This window comes from Chaetodon trifascialis, chromosome 21, assembly GCF_039877785.1.
Source record: "Chaetodon trifascialis isolate fChaTrf1 chromosome 21, fChaTrf1.hap1, whole genome shotgun sequence".
NCBI lineage: Eukaryota > Metazoa > Chordata > Actinopteri > Chaetodontiformes > Chaetodontidae > Chaetodon > Chaetodon trifascialis.
Genome location: NC_092076.1, coordinates 8,986,368 through 9,006,873, shown reverse-complemented (window position 1 = coordinate 9,006,873; position 20,506 = coordinate 8,986,368). Strand labels below are relative to the sequence as shown.

Here is a 20,506-nt window from a genome sequence, read left to right as displayed (position 1 = left end):
AAAGAAGCTGGGGGAGTTGGGGATGGGTGTAAAGGACAGGCGTGTATGCTGTGACGCGCACTCGACAGGCACAGCACGGTGCCAGTGGTGCAACTACTGCAAGGTCCAGGTTTTAGCCTTTGTGTGACAACAAACATCTGCCTCGCCGAAGCAACCCGGAGGGTAATACAGCTCCAGAGGTGCTGTTCTGTGAGGTGACCCTCACCTTTGACCTCACAGAATTTCCCCTCAGGGATAAATACAGAAACATGCAAACACATATAAAATCAACATATTGTAAAAACACGACAAACAGAAAACCCTGAGCCCAGGCACTCAAAACACACAGTGCTGGAGGAAGTACTCAGATCATTCACTCAGTAGGCGATTTGTAAGAAAAATGACCAAAATGCATCTCTCTTCTTAATCCGCCAATTTACCCTCTACATCCCCTCGTAGCAGAGAGAGAGCAGGGGCAGAGCGGTTGTTTATACGTCAGTCTTGTCTGACTCACTGATCCTTTATCTGACTGAAGTTACAATCTATGGCCCCCATCACAGCTCTGAAATATCAGCAGTGTAACTGTGCTGTGGTTGATAAATCCACGACGCTGTCCGTGGTGCTGAAGCAGCAGATGGATTTGTGATTGTGCCTTTTTCTCTCAGTCCCACTCTCCAGTTAGTTTTACATCAGATCTATAATATTCTCTAGACTACTACTTCTCTGAAGTACTCAGTGCAGAAAAATGGCCCCTGTGATATTATATCTTTATGTATCATTTGATTATCATCACTGTATGTATTAAAATCAGGATCTTGCTGTTGTACTTGGTTGAGGTGGAGCTCATTTTGAACTATTTTGTATAGAACAGCAGTTAATATTTATTTTCATTATGGATTAATTTGCTGATTATTAGTCCAAACCTCAGGATTGTTGAAATAAAAACACTTAAAAGCAAATCATCACATATGTGAAACTGGAACCATGTTTTGTTTTGGTTTTTTTTTGAACATGAAAAATGACTGAAATGATTCACAATTAATTTTCCGTCACATGCACAGAAATCCTTGGGGGACATGAATGCTGACATTGCCATGAGGCAAATGCTGTGCTGTGCTGTGCCAAAGGTTACTGACTTAACCTGTTCTGACATTTTGCATATAGTGGGGGGGGGGGGGGGGGGGGGTCTCTATGCCTCCTCTTCTATGATATGCTGAGCAATTTTCTCAGTGCAGGAAGTGTTGAATTAAAATCTTAAAATTGCTTTGAGTTTTACAAAGGTTATTCCCGAAGTCATCACAGTCCAGTCAATATTTATTAGCATTAACGACTCTCCCTCACAGCCACAAACTGGAGAAACTACACTGAAACCCCCTGATGGCTTAAAAATGTGGAATGTGAAGCTGCACAATATATAATGACTGGGGGAGCTTTTAAAACCAAACGGCTCTATTAATTGTCCCAGCAGAGTTTCCAAGTAGTTATGCTTTGCACAAAGGCACAGTGTGGAGCATGCAGGAGGCAGTCTGGGTAATTATATGGATATGCTGCAAAATAAGTGTAGTAGGATAATGATGTTTACATAATTACCTCATGTAGATTATACTTATTGTAAACAGCAGTCTGGGAAAGGGGCTATGTCTGAGTGACACGTTAGATAAAAATCTGACAGTGCGGCAGCTCAGTAAGCACTGCTGCTTTCTTTTGTTTTGCTGATCTTAAAACATTTTTTAAGAGCACTGAGAATATGTGGCAGGCATCATGTTTTACATATTTTAGGGCTGCATAGTGTAAAATGTGTTCTGATGTGATTGAAGAAAAGCTTCAAACTGTCCATGAACACGTTAAATGCTGTCAGTACGGAAAAATTTTATATACATTTCATTATTTATCCATATTATTTATTGACTCCTCTGGTCATACTTAAACATATAACTTGACCTCCACCTGTCTTGTCTTCCTGTTTTGTGTAATTTTCTGTGTATTTTGTTACATTTATGTCAGATTAATCTGTCACCTTTTTGTATTTGATAGAAGCAGCAGTCTTGACGATGTTGGAGTGACACACTGGATAAATATTCTGTACAATGTTTGAGTGTGTGGCTGCTCTGTCAGCAGTGCTGCTTTCTTTGGTTTTGCTGATCTAAGGGCACTTGACTTCATTTTCCAAACTGTAGAATTAGTGAACAAATATGTGACATGCATAATGTTTTACATATTAAAAGGATGCAACACGTTTTTAATTGTAAGCATGTGAAAGTACATCACGTCTGCACACTTAATGTTTAGATTTAATAGGGGATAATTAATTCTTCTCCTTAATTTAAGCCTGTATTGAATATTGAACAATGTAAAACACTAAATTATAATGAATTTATATTCTACTTAGCAAAAAACATAACCAGGAACGATGCTTTAGGAATTTAACTGAAGCTAAAAGTCACACCAGGAGCTGCACAGGAGCCCAAATTTCACGGCTTTGCAGCGTCAGACTGTACTGTATGTACCTGAATGGTAACACTTAAAACTCTTCCACCTGGAGGAAATTTTATCGAACCATTTAAAGATACCCTCCAGACATGTTTTAACACGTAAAAACACTCTGAATAATAATTAGTCTCATACTGTTTTTCCACAAGTTGAATACTGCAGCATGACTGCCTTCCAAGATGGCTGTGATTTCACCTGAAACTCAGATTTAACCTGAGAAACTTTCCAACTTCGGCACATGAGCGAGAAAACTCACTCTGCCAATGAACGCCAAACTGAGTGACTTCAACAAGCGCTGTAGCTTGAACAGTTTGAGGTGACACTGAATTGGATCGCAGCTGCACGACCCACAATGCGTCTTGTTTTAAGATGTCTCATTCCGAAAACAAGAGACCAGCTGCGTTATAAAAGTCCTTGATTGGAAGGCAAGTTCGAGTGTTTTCTCTTTAGCGGACCATCTTTTTCTCAAAGACCAAACTGCTCAAGCATCCTCCATGTCAAGTGGCGGGACCCTGTCGCCCCGGCAACAGGAAGGAAGCTATTTTGAGCCGTGGGCACTGTGCCACTCCTCTTGGAGCCACAGCCTTATGGTGGCTTTCAGATTGGCTTGGAAGCTGGCATGTAGTTACAAAGATGTGTATCCTGCTGCTACGACACGCTTTTATCTCGGCCTCCTGTTGCTCTAAAGAGCCATTGTTGGGTTATTTATTCACAAGCGTGCAGGAGAGCGAATAAATGCAGATAGAAAGTATAGCAGTGTAACTTTAACGTTGAGTGGTGGATGTAAGCTCATTTTTTCTCTCTGGAGCTTCAAAAGGGCTGCAGGACTTTTGATGTTGAATAAGCTCTGTAGTTTGTTGAGAAATGGTGTTACACAGTAGAAAAGACATTTAGCCTGAAAGGGAACTTTCCCTCTTCCTCCCTATTGCTGGGAGGTCAGAGGAGGTTCAACCAGAGAGCAGCCCTCTGGAGCTGGCAGGCAGGGAGTCCATGTTTAGCTCCAGGACTCTTCAGCAGGGCTGATGCAACACGGGGGCACGACCCCTGCTCCTCCAGCTGAACTGTGCACGACCTGCGTCATCTCCAGATTCAATGTGTGTATCCTGGCATCTCACGAACCTCTTCATTTTTACTTTACAGTCGGCGCTACATAAGAACAATTCCTGATGAGCAATGTGTCAGGGCGCTTTAAGCTCTTCAGAGATCCCCTAACACCTCATTAGAACGCCTGACTCACAAGTCAAAGCTATAATTGCATACCCTACACATCAATTACACAGTAATGTCACACAATTTCACTGTGTTTATTTCCCCAAGTCGAACCGAGGCCCAGCACGGAGAATAACTTCGAGCCAGCCGCTCAGTCAGGCTGCTACAGCAGAGGGAGGACAGGTTGAATCGACAAGCAACAACAAAACACACACTTCCCTACGGTATTTATTTACAATGAGCCACAACCTCCCCTGGGGTGGCACAAGGTACAAAACAAGAGACACAAGCCAAGCAGAAACGGCAGTGCTGCCCGTCGGCTGCAGCGGCTAGTGTGGAGCTAACTGTGTGAAACAAATGTGAAAAGACAACATGATTTCTGAAGGTCGATTTTGCGCTTCCGGCTTAATGTAAAGCAAACTTTTCCCTACATCCCACTGCAACCACCAGCAGATTATAGGCTCAGCACCACAGAGTGACCTGAGCACAAATGTGTCTCGTTCACATTCAGGTTCAAGCATGTGATGAAAAGAAATTCATACATATTCTGGCAGTGGAAGAGAAAACACCAAGCATGTTGCCACCACGAGTTTTTCTTATTTCCTGTGATGACATGCAACAAGAGTGAGTTGTGTGAAAAACTACGAGCACCGAAATAACTCGTCCTCAAGAGTGTTTCCACTGTACTTACGGGTGCCATCAAAGCGTGTTGCGATGGTGTCCAGAAAGGTGTTCTGTGGGGCCAGGAGGCCCTTCATCACCGGCATCTTGACCCAGATGTGGGACGGCCAACAGCTGGCTGGAGGTCACACCATCCCAGAGGCACAGCAGGTGGCTTCCAGGGGGTCTCAGCAGGCGCAGGAGGAGACTTTGTCGGTGGCAGTCCAGTGCCGGACGCGGAGACACACATTTACAGCCACCCTTCTCCAAGCGGCGCCTCTCCCAAAGACAACAGTGCAGTCTGGGGAAGACTAAAATAGCCCGCTCCAACAAATGCAGAGGTGCAGGTGTGGGTAGCCTAGATAAGTCGAAATTAAGTGTAGCAATCACCGGCAGCTGCTCGGCCAGCAAAGAGGGATCAAATCCAGGTGACGCTGAGATCTGAGGAGCTTCAGATCAGTCAGCTCAGCTGTTGCTTGTCTGCACCTTTCAGCCGGAGAGCTCACTCCATCAGCAACGTGGAGGAAGTTATCCTTTAAGTCCACTGCGCTTCCCATCTGCAAGACAAAAATGACATGATGTGTCTGCACGTCTTGCATCCCTCAGCTCAGAGCTCTGTCGGGATGCTGTGGCAGAGTAGTTGCATCTTCTTGAGCTTTCTCCCTTCCTCGCTACTCTCTCTCTCTCTCTCTCTCTCTCTCTCTCTCTCGCTCCTGCTCCCAACCACTCCTGTGATATCCCAGCCAATGAGATGCTGGCATCCTCTGTGGGGACCTGTTTTCATCTGTGGTGGGGGTATAGAGAGAGAGAGAGAGTGAGAGTGGAGGTGAGGAGGGAGGGAGGGAGGATGCTTTTGGAGCAGCTGACAGCACCATTACACCCCATAGTGCTACTATCAGCACATGGCTTTTGTGTGCATGTCTGCAAATCAAGGAAAGATGGATCACCTGCATGTCGGTCAATGGAGCCTATTGTATTCAGTTGGACTGTGTGCTGTTTTGTCTTGGGAGTCTGACTCAAGGGACATTGTGAGAGCGGGGCGGGGAGTGGGAGAGAAATACTCAGATGTATTTCTCACATAACTGAAGGAGCTGCACGAGTTATGAGGACTGTAGCAGGAAAATGTCATTCCTAGAGTATTGTTGTCTCAAACTCATCTCTTCTGGATGGAGCTGGTCACTGCTGCCCTCCCAGCCCCTTCAGTATCCTCATCAGAGAATTAAGGCTCTGGGATAAAAGCGGCTAAGAGCAGATTAAAAGGATAAGCCTGGAGATGTTTTTCATGAGGACTTGATGCTAAACACACCAAAGCAATGCCGTCTTAACTCACTTTGACCCAAGCAAATAACACAGCTTAGCTGGCGAGGGGAATACCTCCGGATAGTGAAGGTGCTTAACAGCAGCGCTTGTTTATCTTAAATCATATCATTTTTGATGAGTTTTGTCAACGGTAATCTCATTAGATTGTACAGTAACCAGAGAAAGCGGATCCTGCTATTAATGTAATTAATGTAACTGTCATTAAATATTCATTCTTTCAAATGACATGAAGAAACCTGATAATTAGGGGCTGATTTTTGAGACGGCTTCTCCCTGAAGTCTGATGTATTTACATAATTTGTCCATTTTGACATGTCTGCATCTTTTTGCAGGAGGTGTTCATTCTAAAGTGCACAATGGGAGGTTTTCAGGAGGAGGAAAGGTCTGTGTTTTGCTGAATGGTGAAAGAAAATTGCTCCTTTTTTGTCACTGTGATTTATGTGGAGCTTGAGGATGGAACCCACGATGGCATTTGAGTTGTATAGATTTACCCAGATGACAGAATAAAACCTTGAAGAGATCGTACAACAATATATCATTCTGAAGCTTTTTCTTAGGCCTTTCAGCAACCTCAAATTCATATGCAAATGATCAATTAGAGGGTGTTTTTTGTGGAACATATAAGGTACTTGTGGCTTAACATAGAAGATTTTTTTTGTCTTTTACTGCCTGTCAAAAATAAATAATATATTCACACTATATTTCCCAGTCCCACGCAGCAAGTGTAACCTAATGCAAATTGGGAGACCAGTAAACAAAAATGGAGGAGAAAAGAAATAGAAATATACTTGTGGGGGCGTTGGTAATCTTGAAAAGTTGAGCCGATTCAGCAGCTGTGTGGGCGTCTCCTCAAGCCAGAAATGAAGTTTGTAATCTTTAGGGTGAAAAAAAAAAAGAGAAAAGTTTGGCTTAGATCTTGATTGACAGTCCTAGCAGCAGCTGCAGATATCCGAGATGAGAATAACCAGGTCAAGAAAGTGGTGAATGATGATGACCCCCTTTTTTTTTACAGTATGCATGAATTTAGGTTGAAGAACAACATGTGGTTCTAGCCACTGAACGTGGGGAGAAGACAGTTTCTGAGCTCGTCATCGTTGCTCTGTCAGTCAGGAAAATGCTGGAGAGATGGTGGAGGTGATTAAAAATGCACAATTAAGCCATCCAGCAGGCAGCACAGGTGCGCCGCATTTAGAGAAAAGGGGGGAAAAAAAGAGAGCCAGTGAAAGTAAAAGACTGGCTCTCAGACTGTAAGAAAGTATTGTTCACCCTCTCGGATCCTATTCAAGCCCTGGCAGCCCTTCACTGCTATCTATTTTTAATGGCTTCTCATTGTGGGTTCTTCTTGTAGTTCATCCATCTCTGCTTGTCACTAATAAAGAGGCTTATCCATTAAACATGCTCACTATCTACTCTGCAGTCTAATACCACAGAGTGACGCACATTCGGCCAGGTGAAATAATACGCCGACTACATTTCCCACAGTTCTCAGCTCTGCAGGGACTGCTGGCATTTGCCCTGATTTTATTTCTTTATTTATGTATTTTTTTTTAGGTGAAACTTGAGGGATTTGACTTGATTTGAACTTTAAATCTTTTGCTATTATTTACAAACAGAACTTACATTTACTGTTTTAAACATGAATGAAAATCCACCGGCCTAATCCTGACTTAAACTGGAAGACAGATAAGCTCTGAAGCCGCCATCATTCGCTCAACATGCAACATCCCTTCTCTCAATTAAATACGTCCTCCTTCTCTCCGCAAACCCATTGAGAAATCAGGCCTGCCATTCTCAAATCTCTGCTGTTTACATTGAATTAACTCGTGTCTGAGCAGATGTGCTTTGAAGCGCTTTGTGTTTGTGTCAGCCCTCAAGGCACGTGAGGATGACAGACACAGCAAGACACACACCATCTCACCAGACACCAAGCGGAGAAAGATGACAGTCTGTAATGAATAAACAAAACCGCTGAAAGCATGGATTAAAAAAACAGAACCATGCTTTATTTACCTGCCACGCTGTCATTATTTTGTAATCTGGGGCAGTGTTGATTATGCACGATAAAAACAAGACTTTCAGCACCACAGAGACTTTCTCTGAAAGGATTTATCTCTGTCCTTGGCTTGTCCAAGTTGTTGTTATGGCAATATAAACAAAAAATATTTAGATTATTAGATTGGTGTTGAATGAATAACTCACTTTTTCAAAAGATAGCTAATTTAGTCAGAAATTTGGAAAAACAAAACAAAAAAAGCTTCTTATTTGACCCTGGGGGACTTTCAGTCTTCTGTAAAGCTTGTTTGACAGCTTTTTTTCCAGACCAAACATTTCCTAATTAAGTTTTTTTTTTCTTTTTTTTCTTTTTACAGTTTGTTTCTTTTTAGACTTACAGTAACTTTTTGTACACAATGCTGTGATATTTTGGAAAATACATTGATTTGCATTCTGGCAGAGAACTGGATTATAAGTTTGATACCACTGTCATGTCTCTACATTACATGGGGGGCTACAGCCAGCAACCAGCTAGCATAGTTTAGCATAAAGACTGGAAACAGAGGGTAACAGCTAGCCTGGCTGTATTGAAAAGTAAGCCCAAATACAATCACATCTAAAGCTTATTAATATATCCAGTGTGTTTGATTTCTAATAATAATAAGGGATTAGATATATATATAATGCTTTATCATGATACCCAAGGTGCTTCAGTGAAGGAGGGAAAATCACCTGAACCACCACCAATGTGTAGCACCCACCTAGGTGATGCACGACCGCCATCTTGAACCAGAATGCTCGCCACACATCAAGGCGTGGAGAAGGAGGGAAACCTTGAGCCAGTTACACAGGGGGACGTTTAGGCGGCCAGATGGAGGCAGACAGGTTGGGAGTTCTGCCAAGACGCAGCGGAACCCCCTACTCTTTGTGATAGACGCCATAAATCCTAAATAGCCACAGTGAGTGACGACCTCCGGTTTAACGTCTCACAAGAAGGACGGGGTCTCCTACAGGCACGCGCCCCAAACACCTTGGTGAGACTTAATTGGGACCAGAGGGAAGACTGCCCCCTACTGGCCCACCAACACAACTTCAGCAGCAAGTTTGGCAAGTATTAAAGTTATATCCTGGCAACTTGGGGAAATAAAACATTTTTTGTTTTTACGCTTTGTGCATGGTAACGTTATCAACGTACGCCGCAAAGAAAATTAGCGTAGCTTCCAAATTGTCTCATTATTCCTAACACGAGGTTGACACTAGTTGGCGTCTTGCTTCTAGTCATTAATCAGCCTCCTGTAACCTCTGATGTGCTGGAAAATATGAGGGGATGACAGCTTCAGGTAACTGCTGTCAAACCATTTAAAACCTCCAGAGAGGAAAAACATCATCTCACGCAAATGCTGTTATTTTCAATTAACCCCTGTTTTGGTCTGATCGCACTATGAACCTGAAGGCAAGATAAAGCGAGAGCAGTGTCAAATCTCATGCTGAAATGGGACGTTACTATAAATACTAGCCCACTTTGTGAACGGAGGGACCTGCGGGAGAGGAGCGAGTCCTGCAACAACGCATGAGGGTGACAGGCGCTCAGATGTGGGTTTGTTGCTACTCGGCTGCTTGGTTCCTCCAGCTTCCACAACATAATAAATGACAATCTAACTTTGGTTAGATGAAATATCTCATGAAATTAAATAGTGATGTTGACTGTTATAGGCCTACTTTCATTTAACTTTCAGCAAAAATAGCCTCCCTGATTGCCTGTGGTGAGAGTTATGACCAAGAATCCAGTTTTCAGACAGCAGCAGACCATAAGACAAAGTAGAAAACGGCTGACGTGTAGAAAACAATGGATAGCAGCTTTGTGTGAGCCTTGCATATTGGACTAGCCCCCCCTAGTGGTGACATTGAAGTCCAGGCACTGGCAATGTAGCTGAAGAGAGAAATCAGATGGTCAAGAGTAAATGTAAGCTAATGTTTGGGGTCTGTTTTCATGGAGAAACATCATCTGCAATGAATCTCACCATTAATCTGCTTATCTGGCTTTAAGGGCTTATGGTGGGAGGTTGTGAGGGAAAGCTGCGTACGGTATGGTATAAATTGTATGCTTACCTTCTGCAACCCGCAGGGGATGCTAAAACAGGGGGATTCAAGAGACAAAACATTGACTGCTTTTGAGTCCAGATTATGATAAAAGGAGCGCGAGCTGCTCAGCCAACTGTGCGAAACCTCTGATTAAACAGCTTTGATTTGCCACTTATAGGAGATCACAACCTACATCTGAATTTGCTTTCCAGACAGAACAAAATCATAGTTAAGTACTAAAAGGGTTTAGGATGCTGTTCTCTGTGGCAACCCCCCCCCCCCCCCCCCACGAGGCATACAAGAGGGATTTATTTTTAGATATAAATCTTGCCAAATGTTGCTTTAATCTTCACGGTGACTGCACTTATGGGACAATGGGAACGTGGTGGTGCTGCATTCAATAACACCAGATGGTATCAATTGAAAGGATCATACTGTTAAAAATGTGTAACAGCGCAAACATTTCACAAGCTTAACTGTCTGGGTGTCATTTTGCCTTTTTCCTCAGCTGCTATAAAAAACACTTTTTTCCCCTCACACATCACCCCAGTAGTCATTAGGCAACAAAATGAAATCCTGGGCAGACACACTGTGTAGAAACATGTATGTGCAGTCTCACACTAGGAGGCTGTTCTCACATTCATCTGCTGAAAGCGAAAAGTCGCAACTTGTCTGGACGCCAATTCTGGTCCAGTGATGTGCTCGTGGTGTGAGGTGGAAACTCTGAACACTGAGAAAGGACTTTTCAGTGAAGTCATCTGGCGTCCAACAGTTAAACTTTGGAGATGAAAAAAATACTTGAATATTCTTGAATTCTTGAATTTATATAATGTTTTTTGTTGAACTCTGTGTGTGTATCTTATACTATAATACTAATATAATACTCCAAAAATCCATATCAGTCAGGCTGTACTGAAACCTTTCATTAATCACAACTACAGCTTTAACAGTTCACTTTAATAAAAATTATAAATATGGTTGAGAAAATAAATCGGTGAAATGAACATTTTTAATTGTTAAAAATGAATACTGCTGTCTTTTTGTGTCAAGCTGTTCCCAAAGGCACAATTTATCAACTCACTGATGAGCGGCAGGTCAAAAAAAACTGGAGACATTTCATGCATTCAGCGCTCACCACAGTCTGAGTCCACAAACTTTGTCTCCTTCTCCACAGCGGGAGGTTTCAGGAAATGGTTTTCCCCAAGAGGAAGTCAGCATATTCTTTCCTGCGCAGCACGCGGTGCATCTTGAAGGTGTTGGGTGAGGTGTTCGAGAAGTCCATCATACGCTTGCGGAGTTCGTCGAACGCGCCCTGTGCCACCAGCTGCACCCTCATCGGTCCGATGCTGCCTTTGATGCGGAAAGACTTGTAGACGGCCGAGTCCTTCTGGAGACAGATGTCCAACTGGAAAGGAAGGAGAGCGGATGTTAATTTCACAATAAAGGAAAAACCATGGGTGCTTTTCATTCGGTGAATTGGTCTCCTCGTCTCCTCCACTTTCTTCCTCTCCTCGCGTCTTAGCTCCGCCCAGCGAGGACATGAAAGAGGGATGCGAGGAAGAGACGTGAGGACAGAGGAGACGAAACTCCGAAATGGAAAATCCTCGCTCCACAGCGTCAGTCCAAAGTGTCGTCAATTACTGATGACGTTCACCTGCTCCCGCCATGATTCAAACGTGTGCCACATACGACACGCCCCTTAAATAATAAAAGACTTCCGCGTAGGCTACACCGGTGTATCCTCACTCTGATCTCCTTCAGAAGCCTCCTCTCTCCTCACTCCTCATCTCCTTCAGGTGCATTTAAGCAATTGGAAGATCCTTCATCATGGCGGAGGGGAAACAACTTCCGGGTCGACGAAGGAGAGAGGAGATGAGGAGGCACAATTCAACGTAATGAAAAGCACCCCATGTGTTGTTGCTGCAGGCTACATTCATCTTACCTTGTACCGCTGCTCCTCTGTGAGGTTTCTCACACCTTTCAGCTCAATGAAGACCTGATAATGAGGATCTGAGCCGCCTATCGAATCTCCTACAACGGCAGAGAGAAGTTCATTAGAGCGCAAACTGAACCTGACTAGGCACTCAGAGGCGTGACTCAGCGTGAGTCTTACCCATGATGCCACTCTCAGCGCAGCAGTAGTCGACCAGCTGAGCTCCTGGCCACTGAGCAACAGCTTTCTTCAAAGCATCGAGGAACAACGCCTCAGACACTTTCTCCCCTCGGACGCTCAACATCTGACCCCGTCTGACGGAGGACAAAGGGAAGTCATCTGACATGTTGTATATTTTAAAAACCTGCGTAGAGCACATGACATGCAGGATGTATCTACAGTAGACGCGTGAGAGCAACGCAAAATGTACCTGTATTGAAACTCAACAATGGGACACTGGTTGTGGAATCCGACCACTTTCACAATGTCTCCAATGCGATATCTGCAACACAGCACAAACCAGTGTCATTATGGAGTCTGAGCACAGATCTGGCTCTTGCATGACATTATCAGACTTGAGATGCCGCTCATTTGATCTTGATAGCGTGCAGTCGAGTGAAACCGCAACACAACGGCGATGACACCCAGCAATTATTGAATGTTATTCTCACTTTTTCCAGCGAATGATTTGACAAAAGAGCAGTTAACTAACGGAAACATTCCTAAAATTGACCCTTATTTCACGTATTTACTCCCTGAACACATAACAAACACAACGTTGTCTGCATTCACATCCTGCAGACTTTCATCCATCATTAGATCCTTAAATGAAATCAGACCTGAAGAGTCCTGAAGCGTTCGTGATAACAAGCTCGTAGTTCTGTCCCTCCTTCACCTCCTCCATCAGCAGAGTGTGAGGCGTCTCCTCCTCCAGGCTGCTCTCTGGCAGGAACTCGCAGAACATTGATCGAGGACACAGCAGGTAGCGTCTGTTTGGCTCCTGAGGCCACAGGTTCACCCCTATTAGACCTGCAGGGGCCCGTACGCACAATTAGAGCTAATACTACCAACGACAGATGAGTTTCTTCTTCTTGGAAATGCAGTGACACATTTTATTTGTATTTTTATTGGTTGTTCCCACAGCGGTGTCTGAGATCAGGTGTGTTCACGTGCAGGTTCTTACCTTCAGTAGCGGCGTAGAATGGCGAATAGAAAGGAACTCCATGACAGTAGTTCTCCCTCAACATTTCCCCATAGATTTGATTGGAGCCCGAGTCCACCGCCAACACCAGGTGGAGGTGAGGCCACAGCCGCTTGGCGATCCCACGGAAGCCATCCTGGAAGTGGGCCCGGAGCTCAGCCGCCCTCTCCGGGTCCGGCTTCATCAGAGCCTCGAGCTTGGATCTCACTCCGGGCTCCAGAGCCAGAGCGCTGCTGACCTTCCCTCGTTCAATGTCCTCCACGAGCTCCTGCCAGCGATCCTGAGGGACGGAGAGGAGATGGGGTGGAAATTACCTTTCTAATCCTCAGTACATCAAACAAATTACCAGAGCTTTTCTTTTGGTCAGGGCGAGGCTGACACCTGACTCAAGATTTCATCCCAGTTTACAAGAAAATGTCCCGCTGGGACTCAAACCAGGCATGCATGAAGGATACAGCACCACAGGACTTTTCCATTTAATGGGCAACTATATATTCCAGTATTTTCTGCCCCCAGTCACATAAATTAGAAAGAAATCAAAGGAGTAGACGTAACATTTAATAGTGTTTTCACATGACCATTATTTGTAAAATAAACCATGTCATGAGCTATGCGCTGTACCTGTAAAGCACTGAAAGCATAGAAGACTGTGGAAGCAAAGTTAGACTCCAGTGTTCCCACACTGGGATCTTTGAGAGCAAACAGGAGATGGAGGTAGAGGGTGTCCTTCTCACTGGGAACCTGAAAGAGAGGACCAGAGAAAGTATTGAGCAGTGTGTTTCAAATATTCTCAATCCTACATAACGAGACAAAGCTGATCATCTCGTACCTCAAAGGCGGGTGCTGGGGTGGTGTAGAGGTTGAGCATGTGACGGGAGGAGGCTGGTGTGGAGGAGTTTGGTCCAATGGGAATGCCGGCCTCAGACTGACGAAACGTGGGCGAGTAGAAGATCTTGGTGGTTCGCTGGAGGCTGTCGGTCGCAGGAAAGGCTGTTCTCATGGCGTCCAGACACACAGTCACTCCCTGGGAAAACACATAAATTAATATCGTTATTAACTGTTTAATATGCACAACAGCCGGGTCAACACGCTGTTATCAAGCTTCACCTGCAGGAAGAACTCAGTGTTGGTGTCCTTGGTGCTCAGCAGCATGGCGCTTTGTCCCGACGTCCCGGAGGTCATGGCCAGGATTAACGGCTTCTCTGCGATGATCACCTTCTCCTCTCCTGCCGCGATGCGTCTGACGAGCTCACGGTAGTGCTCGTACGTGGTGATAGGGTGACGTGCCCAGAAGCCATCACTGTCTGAAAAATAACAGGAAAACAGCTGATTTTAAAGTTTCTGTTCGTGAGTCTTTATAAAACACTTCACTTTTTATCATTTTGAGTATTGCTTCAGTATTTCCATTTTACGCTTTATACTTTGTGACATTTCAGGCAGAAATATTGTACTTTTTACCACCCTTCACTTAACTTTAGGTAATAATTACTTTACAGATTAACAATCCGATTAATAATAAGTTAATGTAAATACAGTTTCGCAGTTGTGAAGATTTGCTGAATTTTCTTCTCTTAGATGACAGTAAATTGAACATGTTTAGGGTTTTTGGTCAGACAAAAAAGTAATCTGGAGACATTAATAGATTTAGATGGGTGAATTTGGATTTTTTTTTTTTTTTTTTTTTAAACAAAAAGTAGCCAGTAATGGATTCATAAGTCATAAAAACTGTGAACAAATTGCTGCAGGGGTGTGCTTGGTGCCTGATCGCAGATTTCCTGGTGACGGCCCTGCGGTCTGTGCTGTCTGTGGGCTCCATACATTCACAACACACGAGGTTACATCACAGCGCGGCAGAGGACAAATCAGTGTCACTGCTGCCTTCACAACACGCGCAGGTACTGTGAAGTTACAAACGTCCACTCGCACCGTGTCACTGCTCTCTTACCTGTAATGGAGCCGAACTCATACTGTTTTCCATAACTCGTGTTGGCGTTTCTCCTCAGCCGCTTCAGCAGAGTTTCCTCCTGGACTCGCTTCACATTCAGAGTCTCCGCTTCAAGTCTCCCTCTCTGCCGCCTGCCCAGCCAGCCCACTGCCTTCACGGCCAGATACTGGCTGAGCAGACTGCTCAGCGTCCGGTTTCCACCTTTCATTTTGGAGCTCATGTCCCTCCATATGAGCGCCATGCCGGCCAGGGAGCACACACCGAGGGCGGCGGGCAGGAGAGGCGGCATCGCTGTGGACGAGAGCCGGCGTTACACAAGAGGCAAGAGCGGAAGAGGGGCCAGCTGGGGGCGCTGTTTGCCAACATTACACCGTTACTCGTGTCATCTATATTTAAGGCAGCTAACTGTTCACTGTTGTTCCATCATGTTTCAACCACAGCGGCCTTTCGCATCGTTTCCACACGTTTAGCATCATCATATTTAAACTCCTTACCATGATTGTGTCCAGTGATGGCGACAGCAGCAGATAAAATCACAAAACAAAGCGGCACAGCAACGTGAAACCAAGAGAAAGCCATCTTTAACAAACAATGTCACCTAACGTATCTGTGGTTTTAACTGTTCACGTTATTAATCATGTTTAAAACGCAACTACGTGACAGAAGAGGAGCACGAACTTCTTGCTTTCGCAGCCGTTTGAGCTGCTTCCGTGTTTGGATCGCAGCCTGCCGCACTGATTGGCTGACTACAGGATGACGTAGTCTGATTCACTCATGACAGAAAACAAAACAAAACTTTATTGGAGGACGTGGGTTCAGATTCATTCACAATGTTCCGGCAAATTCACACATTAAATTAAATTGAAATGCTAGAATTTCCAGCTTTATTCACTTTTATTATATTTTATCTTCTTGTTCTTACATACATACATACACTGTATGTTGCTTCACTTTGAAAGAACAAAAACAAACAAAAAGATAAGAAGACCATATCCGTTTGTTATTTCTTACATATTTTTGCAATAATGTAATTTATAATAACCCTACAAAAACCCCCACCTTAATGCACCTAATAATGTATCTCACTGCTTAATAAAGTCTGTATGTTTCTTGATACAGTTCAATAAAGAAAGAATAAAATTGATTATAGTTTGACATTTGTAACTGCATTGTTTGTCATATTGATTCAGATTTCTCTTTCTTTTTAGAGCATGCTGTATAATTTCATTCACAAACAATATAAAGAATATGAGGAAACAAGTATAAATCTGTACTGTATTATTTGGTCAATTATATCAACAATAATACGCACTGTCATAAAAATATTTTTGTCCTTTAATTATGTAGTTAATAAATAAACAAAATAAAACCTAAATGTCTTATCCAGCACTCATACAGCACACCCTGCGTTCCCACAAATGCTTTGATTACAGAAAAAAGTTCAAACATCTTGTAGTTTGAAGCTCAAACAGACAGATGATCTTAGTTGACATAATAATTGATTTAATATGACCGACATATTGTGTGTTAAAGGCATTTGTGTGAGCATATGTTGCAGTGGAAACATAACATAATAAGCATAATTTCTTCTATCAGGTACATAATTTATTCGGTCTCTGATTACTTATTTGAAAAGCAATGTGAGCATCAGAGCAGAGACATTAGGGGTCTTGTCCTGAGCTGAATGAGTCCCTCTTGCCTCTGGCAGTGCATTAGTCCACAGAAACCCCTTCATCAGCTCTCCTCCTCAGAACCTGCACACAGATCAGAGAAAACCCTGAAACCTTTGATGCGCTGGCAATGTTCAATCAGACGGATCTGCGGTTTGCTCACCTGCTTCATTTCCACAGTGACAGCTGACAATGGAAAGAGAACAGGAGATTATGTGGTGACAAACAAGGGATTGAGCTGATCTTAGATATGCCTCTGCGGACTAACCTGCCCAGTAAGAGGAAGGTAACACCAAAGGTCTGTGGACAGATGCTCCGCGGAGCAGCTCAGCCAGCCACGTCACCTCGGCTGGGTCGTCAACAAGAAACTCTTGTTCATCCACACAGAGCTCAAACTCTGCCACAGTCAACAGAAACGCAGAGACGCTCAATGTTTGCTCTTGATTTACAACCAAAAATGCCACAAGCAGAAATATAGTAGCGAATAAAATTGTTATTTATTGTGTATTCAAAAAAACCTTCAGTGGACTGTACGAGATGGCACAGAGCAAATGACAGCCATTATTTTTCCTTTCAGCTGACCTGTGACAGACACTGTATCCTCCTCCTCTTCCTCTCTGGAGCAGGCTGCGGTCATTTCGTCTGCACCGCTGCAGTCAGACATGGAGGATGTGAGGCTCTGGAGTCTGCGTGTTAGGCGTGTTGTGTCACAGATGTAGGCCTCTTTATAGAGCTGAGTGGCTGAAGAGAGAGAGAAAGAAGAAAAAGTCACATTTTGGGTTGTGATTATGTGAGAAACTGCTTTAAAAAGTCGTGTTGTTGCTTCGGCTGAGGACGAGAATAAGAGTCCAGTTGTGAGTTTGAGATGAAACAGCGATGACAAAACAACTGATTTTTGTGAGACTGCAGCTGTCTTGTGATGTCTTGAGGACATTTAGGATATAACAGACTTGAGGACAGATCTCAAATTGGCATTATATGAACTCATGGATGCGTTGTAGTAATGAAAAAGCATGAAGGTGAGACTGCTGACCCTCCATGTCCTCCAGCTGTTGGATGTAGCTGACTGCGCCTCTGGTATGGATGTGGAGACGGTGACTGTCACTGAGGTGCTTCAGGATGTGTTTGGAGTGAAAGGCTGAAGGAGTGTGATACAGGAGCTTTCGGAGGCACAGAGAGCCCACTGCAGAGATTTCAAACCTGCTGCCCTGCAGCGGGAGAAAGAGGGAAAAGCAGTGGAGCAGGAGGTCCATCCATCCATTGTCTATACCCGACTATCCCTTTTCGGGGTTGTGGGGGGGGGCTGGAGCCTATGTCAGCCTATGTCAGCGGGCAAGAGGCAGGGTACACCCTGAACCGGTCACCAGCCGATCGCAGGGCAATATATACAGATAGACAACCATTCACGCTCACACTCACACCTAAGGGCAATTTTAGAGTCACCAATTAACCTAATGAGCATGTTTTGGTCTGTGGGAGGAAGCCGGCGTGCCCGGAGAGAACCCACACATGCACGGGAAGAACATGCAAACTTCACAGAGAAAGGCCCCGCCCGACCTGGGGATCGAACCGGCGGCCTTCTTGCTGTGAGCCACGTGCACTACCTGCTGTTTCACCGTGCCGCCAGAGCAGGAGGTATTTAAACTAATACCACACTGTGAAAATACTCTGTTACAAGTAAAAATCACTTAAGTCAAGGAAAATGCAGCAAATGTACTCAATGCAGAAAAACATGTCCTCTGAGATGTAGCGGAGTGGAAGCAGAAAGTGGCATGAAAAGACTAGTAAGGTACAAGTACCTCACTTACTGTACCTAAGTACAGTACTTGAGTAAATGCAGTTAGTTAGTTAGACTAACGACTGCCAAAAGCAGAGGCAGAGGAAGAGTTGATCTTGTGTGGGGTCTTCAGGACCAACCTGGAAGGTGAAGCGGTCAATATCGGTCCAGGAGAAGTCATACAACAGACACAGCTTCCCCTCCACCTCCTGAGGACAAACACACTCAGTTAACACTCATAATCCATGCAAACTCAGGAGTAAATGCATTAAGAAAGTGTATTTACATCTACAAGTCAAGACGCTTTGAGATTGAATGTGTATATTCACTGTGGAAGACGCACCTGATAAATACAGACTCCTTTCAAGGACACACCGAGAAGGATTGAGCTTATCAGCTCTTTTTTCTCCTGCACAGAAAATAACAGATGAAGAAGCAGAGTTCATGAGCTCACACTGTAACAGCAAACAGCCTCACGACTTCCTCATTACCTGACTGAGTTTTTCTCTGGTTCATTGACAGTCTGAGTGCATGTGTGACTGACCCGTCTCATCCTGTAGAAGGTGACCGGCCCGTCCTGCAGGCTGCCGGCCTCTTTTATAAACTGCAGGACAGCTTGGCAGCGTGACACACCTCTCAGCTCGGCGTGTAACAGCGGGCAGTGCTGCAGCAGGAAGTCTCGTCCACGACGCTTTACCAGCTGAGGACACAAGCATGTTGCAGCACATATCGGACACCTAAAACTGTTATGATTTCTGAGGTTAGGCCTACTTTTTTTTACCCAAGAGGGGAAGTAATCTTCAGGAAGGAAGTAATGTTTTCTCTCCTGTCTTTTCTCTCCTCCCTCCTCTTCATCACTCCCCGCTCTCTGCTCCACATCTCCGACCTCAGCTTGAAGCGCGGAGGCTGCCAGCTGGAAGAATAAAGCTTCCTGGTGGCGGCTCTGTGAATGCAGCACCTTCTGCCTCAGCTCTGCGTAGTAGAGCTGCTGCACTCTGCTGCTCCTTCAACAACCAGACAGCACATCACGTTACAGAGTTCTCTTCATCGTCATGTCACGCTTTTCGCAGATGGGACACCAACTTACAGTATTAGCCGCCCACTCTCCACATAATGCTGCACTCTCAGGAATAAGATGAATGGGATCTGGAAATGTAGAATAAATATTTCAGCAGAGTCGAGGAGGAATGTTGCTCGCACTGAACACTGCACAGACATTATGTGAGTTCAGGAGTCCACTGAAGCACACTGCTACACAGTGCCGTGGGCATATTTTATGAGAAAAGGATTTCACTGTTTAAATATGAGAAGAAAAATCACCTTTAAGGATCTTCTGTTCCATCTTTTGCCAAAGTACTTGCTCAGCTTTTGCTCCAAATCAAGAAAAAGGTATTCATGATCTGAGGGAACAATGGCGTGCATTTCGCTCAGTTTACAAAGTGTTTAGGGCTATTCGTTCATTACCAGCGGCCTCCTTAAATCTCAGCGTCCCACACTAAATGAAATGAAAACATTTTCTCTGGAGCTCCCACACAGACACTGACTGACCTCTGAGAACAGCCAGAGCGAAGACTTGGAGCTCACTGACGCCGAGCTGCTTCAAAACGGTGTTCAGCACCTCGCGGCCTCTGGCTCTCTCCTGAAAAACACATTTAACACACAGCAAGAATGAGTACACAAGAGGAGATGGTGCGTTCAGGGCCCATTTTATGAGCTTTGGGCTCACAATGATGCCATGTTTTGTTCACTTTTGGGTTGAAAGAAAGCTGTTAATGTCAAATTAAATCTCATGTTTATATATTTCCCCAATTCCAAATGATGGATTTGAATCAAATATTTAATAATGTAAACAGACAGGAAAGGAAAAGGTCACTGAGGCCACTCACCCTGACAGGACAGTCCAGCTGCTGCTTGTTTGGGAGGAGGATGCACACTTGTCGCTTCTGCTTTGTCCTCATGGTCACAAAACCTTCAGTCTGTCTCAGGCCTCTATATATCCTCCTCCTCCTCCTCCTGTCAGCCTTCCTCCCTAACCTGACATCACAGGACTCTCACTGCAGAGGCTGCAACCACACTGATTTTCTGTCTCTGATTTATCAAATACCTGTTTATACTTTTCCAAAATGATCACATATTCTCAACAGAGAGGTGTGTGCAGCATCTGTTTGGCCTTCATCCATTTCTACAACGGTCTTGTACATTTTTACATCGTAAAGTCAGAACAATCAAAGGGGCCACAGGACACAAG

The 20,506-nt window shown here is 44.3% G+C and overlaps 3 protein-coding genes across 3 annotated transcripts in view; all 3 read right to left on the bottom strand.

The window, feature by feature from the left end:
* The window catches only part of kcnh4b (potassium voltage-gated channel, subfamily H (eag-related), member 4b), a 33,500-nt gene extending 28,414 nt beyond the window's left edge, over nucleotides 1-5,086 (bottom strand). The window contains exon 1 of the mRNA XM_070990926.1: nucleotides 4,370-5,086. Coding sequence (XP_070847027.1) covers nucleotides 4,370-4,445 — 76 coding nt within the window. The 5' untranslated portion in view covers nucleotides 4,446-5,086. The remainder of the gene's footprint in view (nucleotides 1-4,369) is intronic.
* A 4,962-nt stretch (nucleotides 5,087-10,048) lies between these two features.
* ghdc (GH3 domain containing) lies at nucleotides 10,049-15,527 on the bottom strand. Its single transcript, XM_070990496.1, has 11 exons — nucleotides 15,306-15,527; nucleotides 14,812-15,102; nucleotides 13,974-14,170; nucleotides 13,696-13,890; nucleotides 13,488-13,607; nucleotides 12,849-13,146; nucleotides 12,505-12,694; nucleotides 12,096-12,167; nucleotides 11,846-11,979; nucleotides 11,675-11,763; nucleotides 10,049-11,137 (listed from the first exon to the last, which is right to left on the bottom strand). Exons 1-11 carry the CDS (start codon nucleotides 15,388-15,390, stop codon nucleotides 10,916-10,918), a joined length of 1,893 nt encoding a protein of 630 aa, XP_070846597.1. The 5' UTR covers nucleotides 15,391-15,527; the 3' UTR covers nucleotides 10,049-10,915.
* A 162-nt stretch (nucleotides 15,528-15,689) lies between these two features.
* Nucleotides 15,690-20,216, bottom strand: LOC139350187 (FERM domain-containing protein 6-like). The gene is made up of 13 exons (XM_070991395.1): nucleotides 20,145-20,216; nucleotides 19,807-19,897; nucleotides 19,579-19,658; nucleotides 19,346-19,404; nucleotides 19,040-19,262; nucleotides 18,803-18,958; nucleotides 18,602-18,667; nucleotides 18,399-18,467; nucleotides 17,515-17,689; nucleotides 17,064-17,222; nucleotides 16,750-16,878; nucleotides 16,645-16,667; nucleotides 15,690-16,565 (listed from the first exon to the last, which is right to left on the bottom strand). Exons 1-13 carry the CDS (start codon nucleotides 20,214-20,216, stop codon nucleotides 16,524-16,526), a joined length of 1,344 nt encoding a protein of 447 aa, XP_070847496.1. The 3' UTR covers nucleotides 15,690-16,523.
* Nucleotides 20,217-20,506: the final 290 nt, after the last annotated feature.

Coding starts and splice junctions, on each gene's coding strand:
- LOC139350187 (XM_070991395.1), bottom strand. CDS start 20,216: ATGAGGACAAAGCAGAAGCGACAAGTGTGCATCCTCCTCCCAAACAAG. Junction 18,668..18,802: donor CCTTCTACAGGATGAGACGG/GTCAGTCACACA, acceptor TTTTCTGTGCAG/GAGAAAAAAGAGCTGATAAG. Junction 16,879..17,063: donor GGATACAGTGTCTGTCACAG/GTCAGCTGAAAG, acceptor TGACTGTGGCAG/AGTTTGAGCTCTGTGTGGAT.
- ghdc (XM_070990496.1), bottom strand. CDS start 15,390: ATGGCTTTCTCTTGGTTTCACGTTGCTGTGCCGCTTTGTTTTGTGATT. Junction 12,168..12,504: donor AACGCTTCAGGACTCTTCAG/GTCTGATTTCAT, acceptor GCTGTGTTGCAG/ATATCGCATTGGAGACATTG. Junction 11,980..12,095: donor ATTGTTGAGTTTCAATACAG/GTACATTTTGCG, acceptor GTCCTCCGTCAG/ACGGGGTCAGATGTTGAGCG.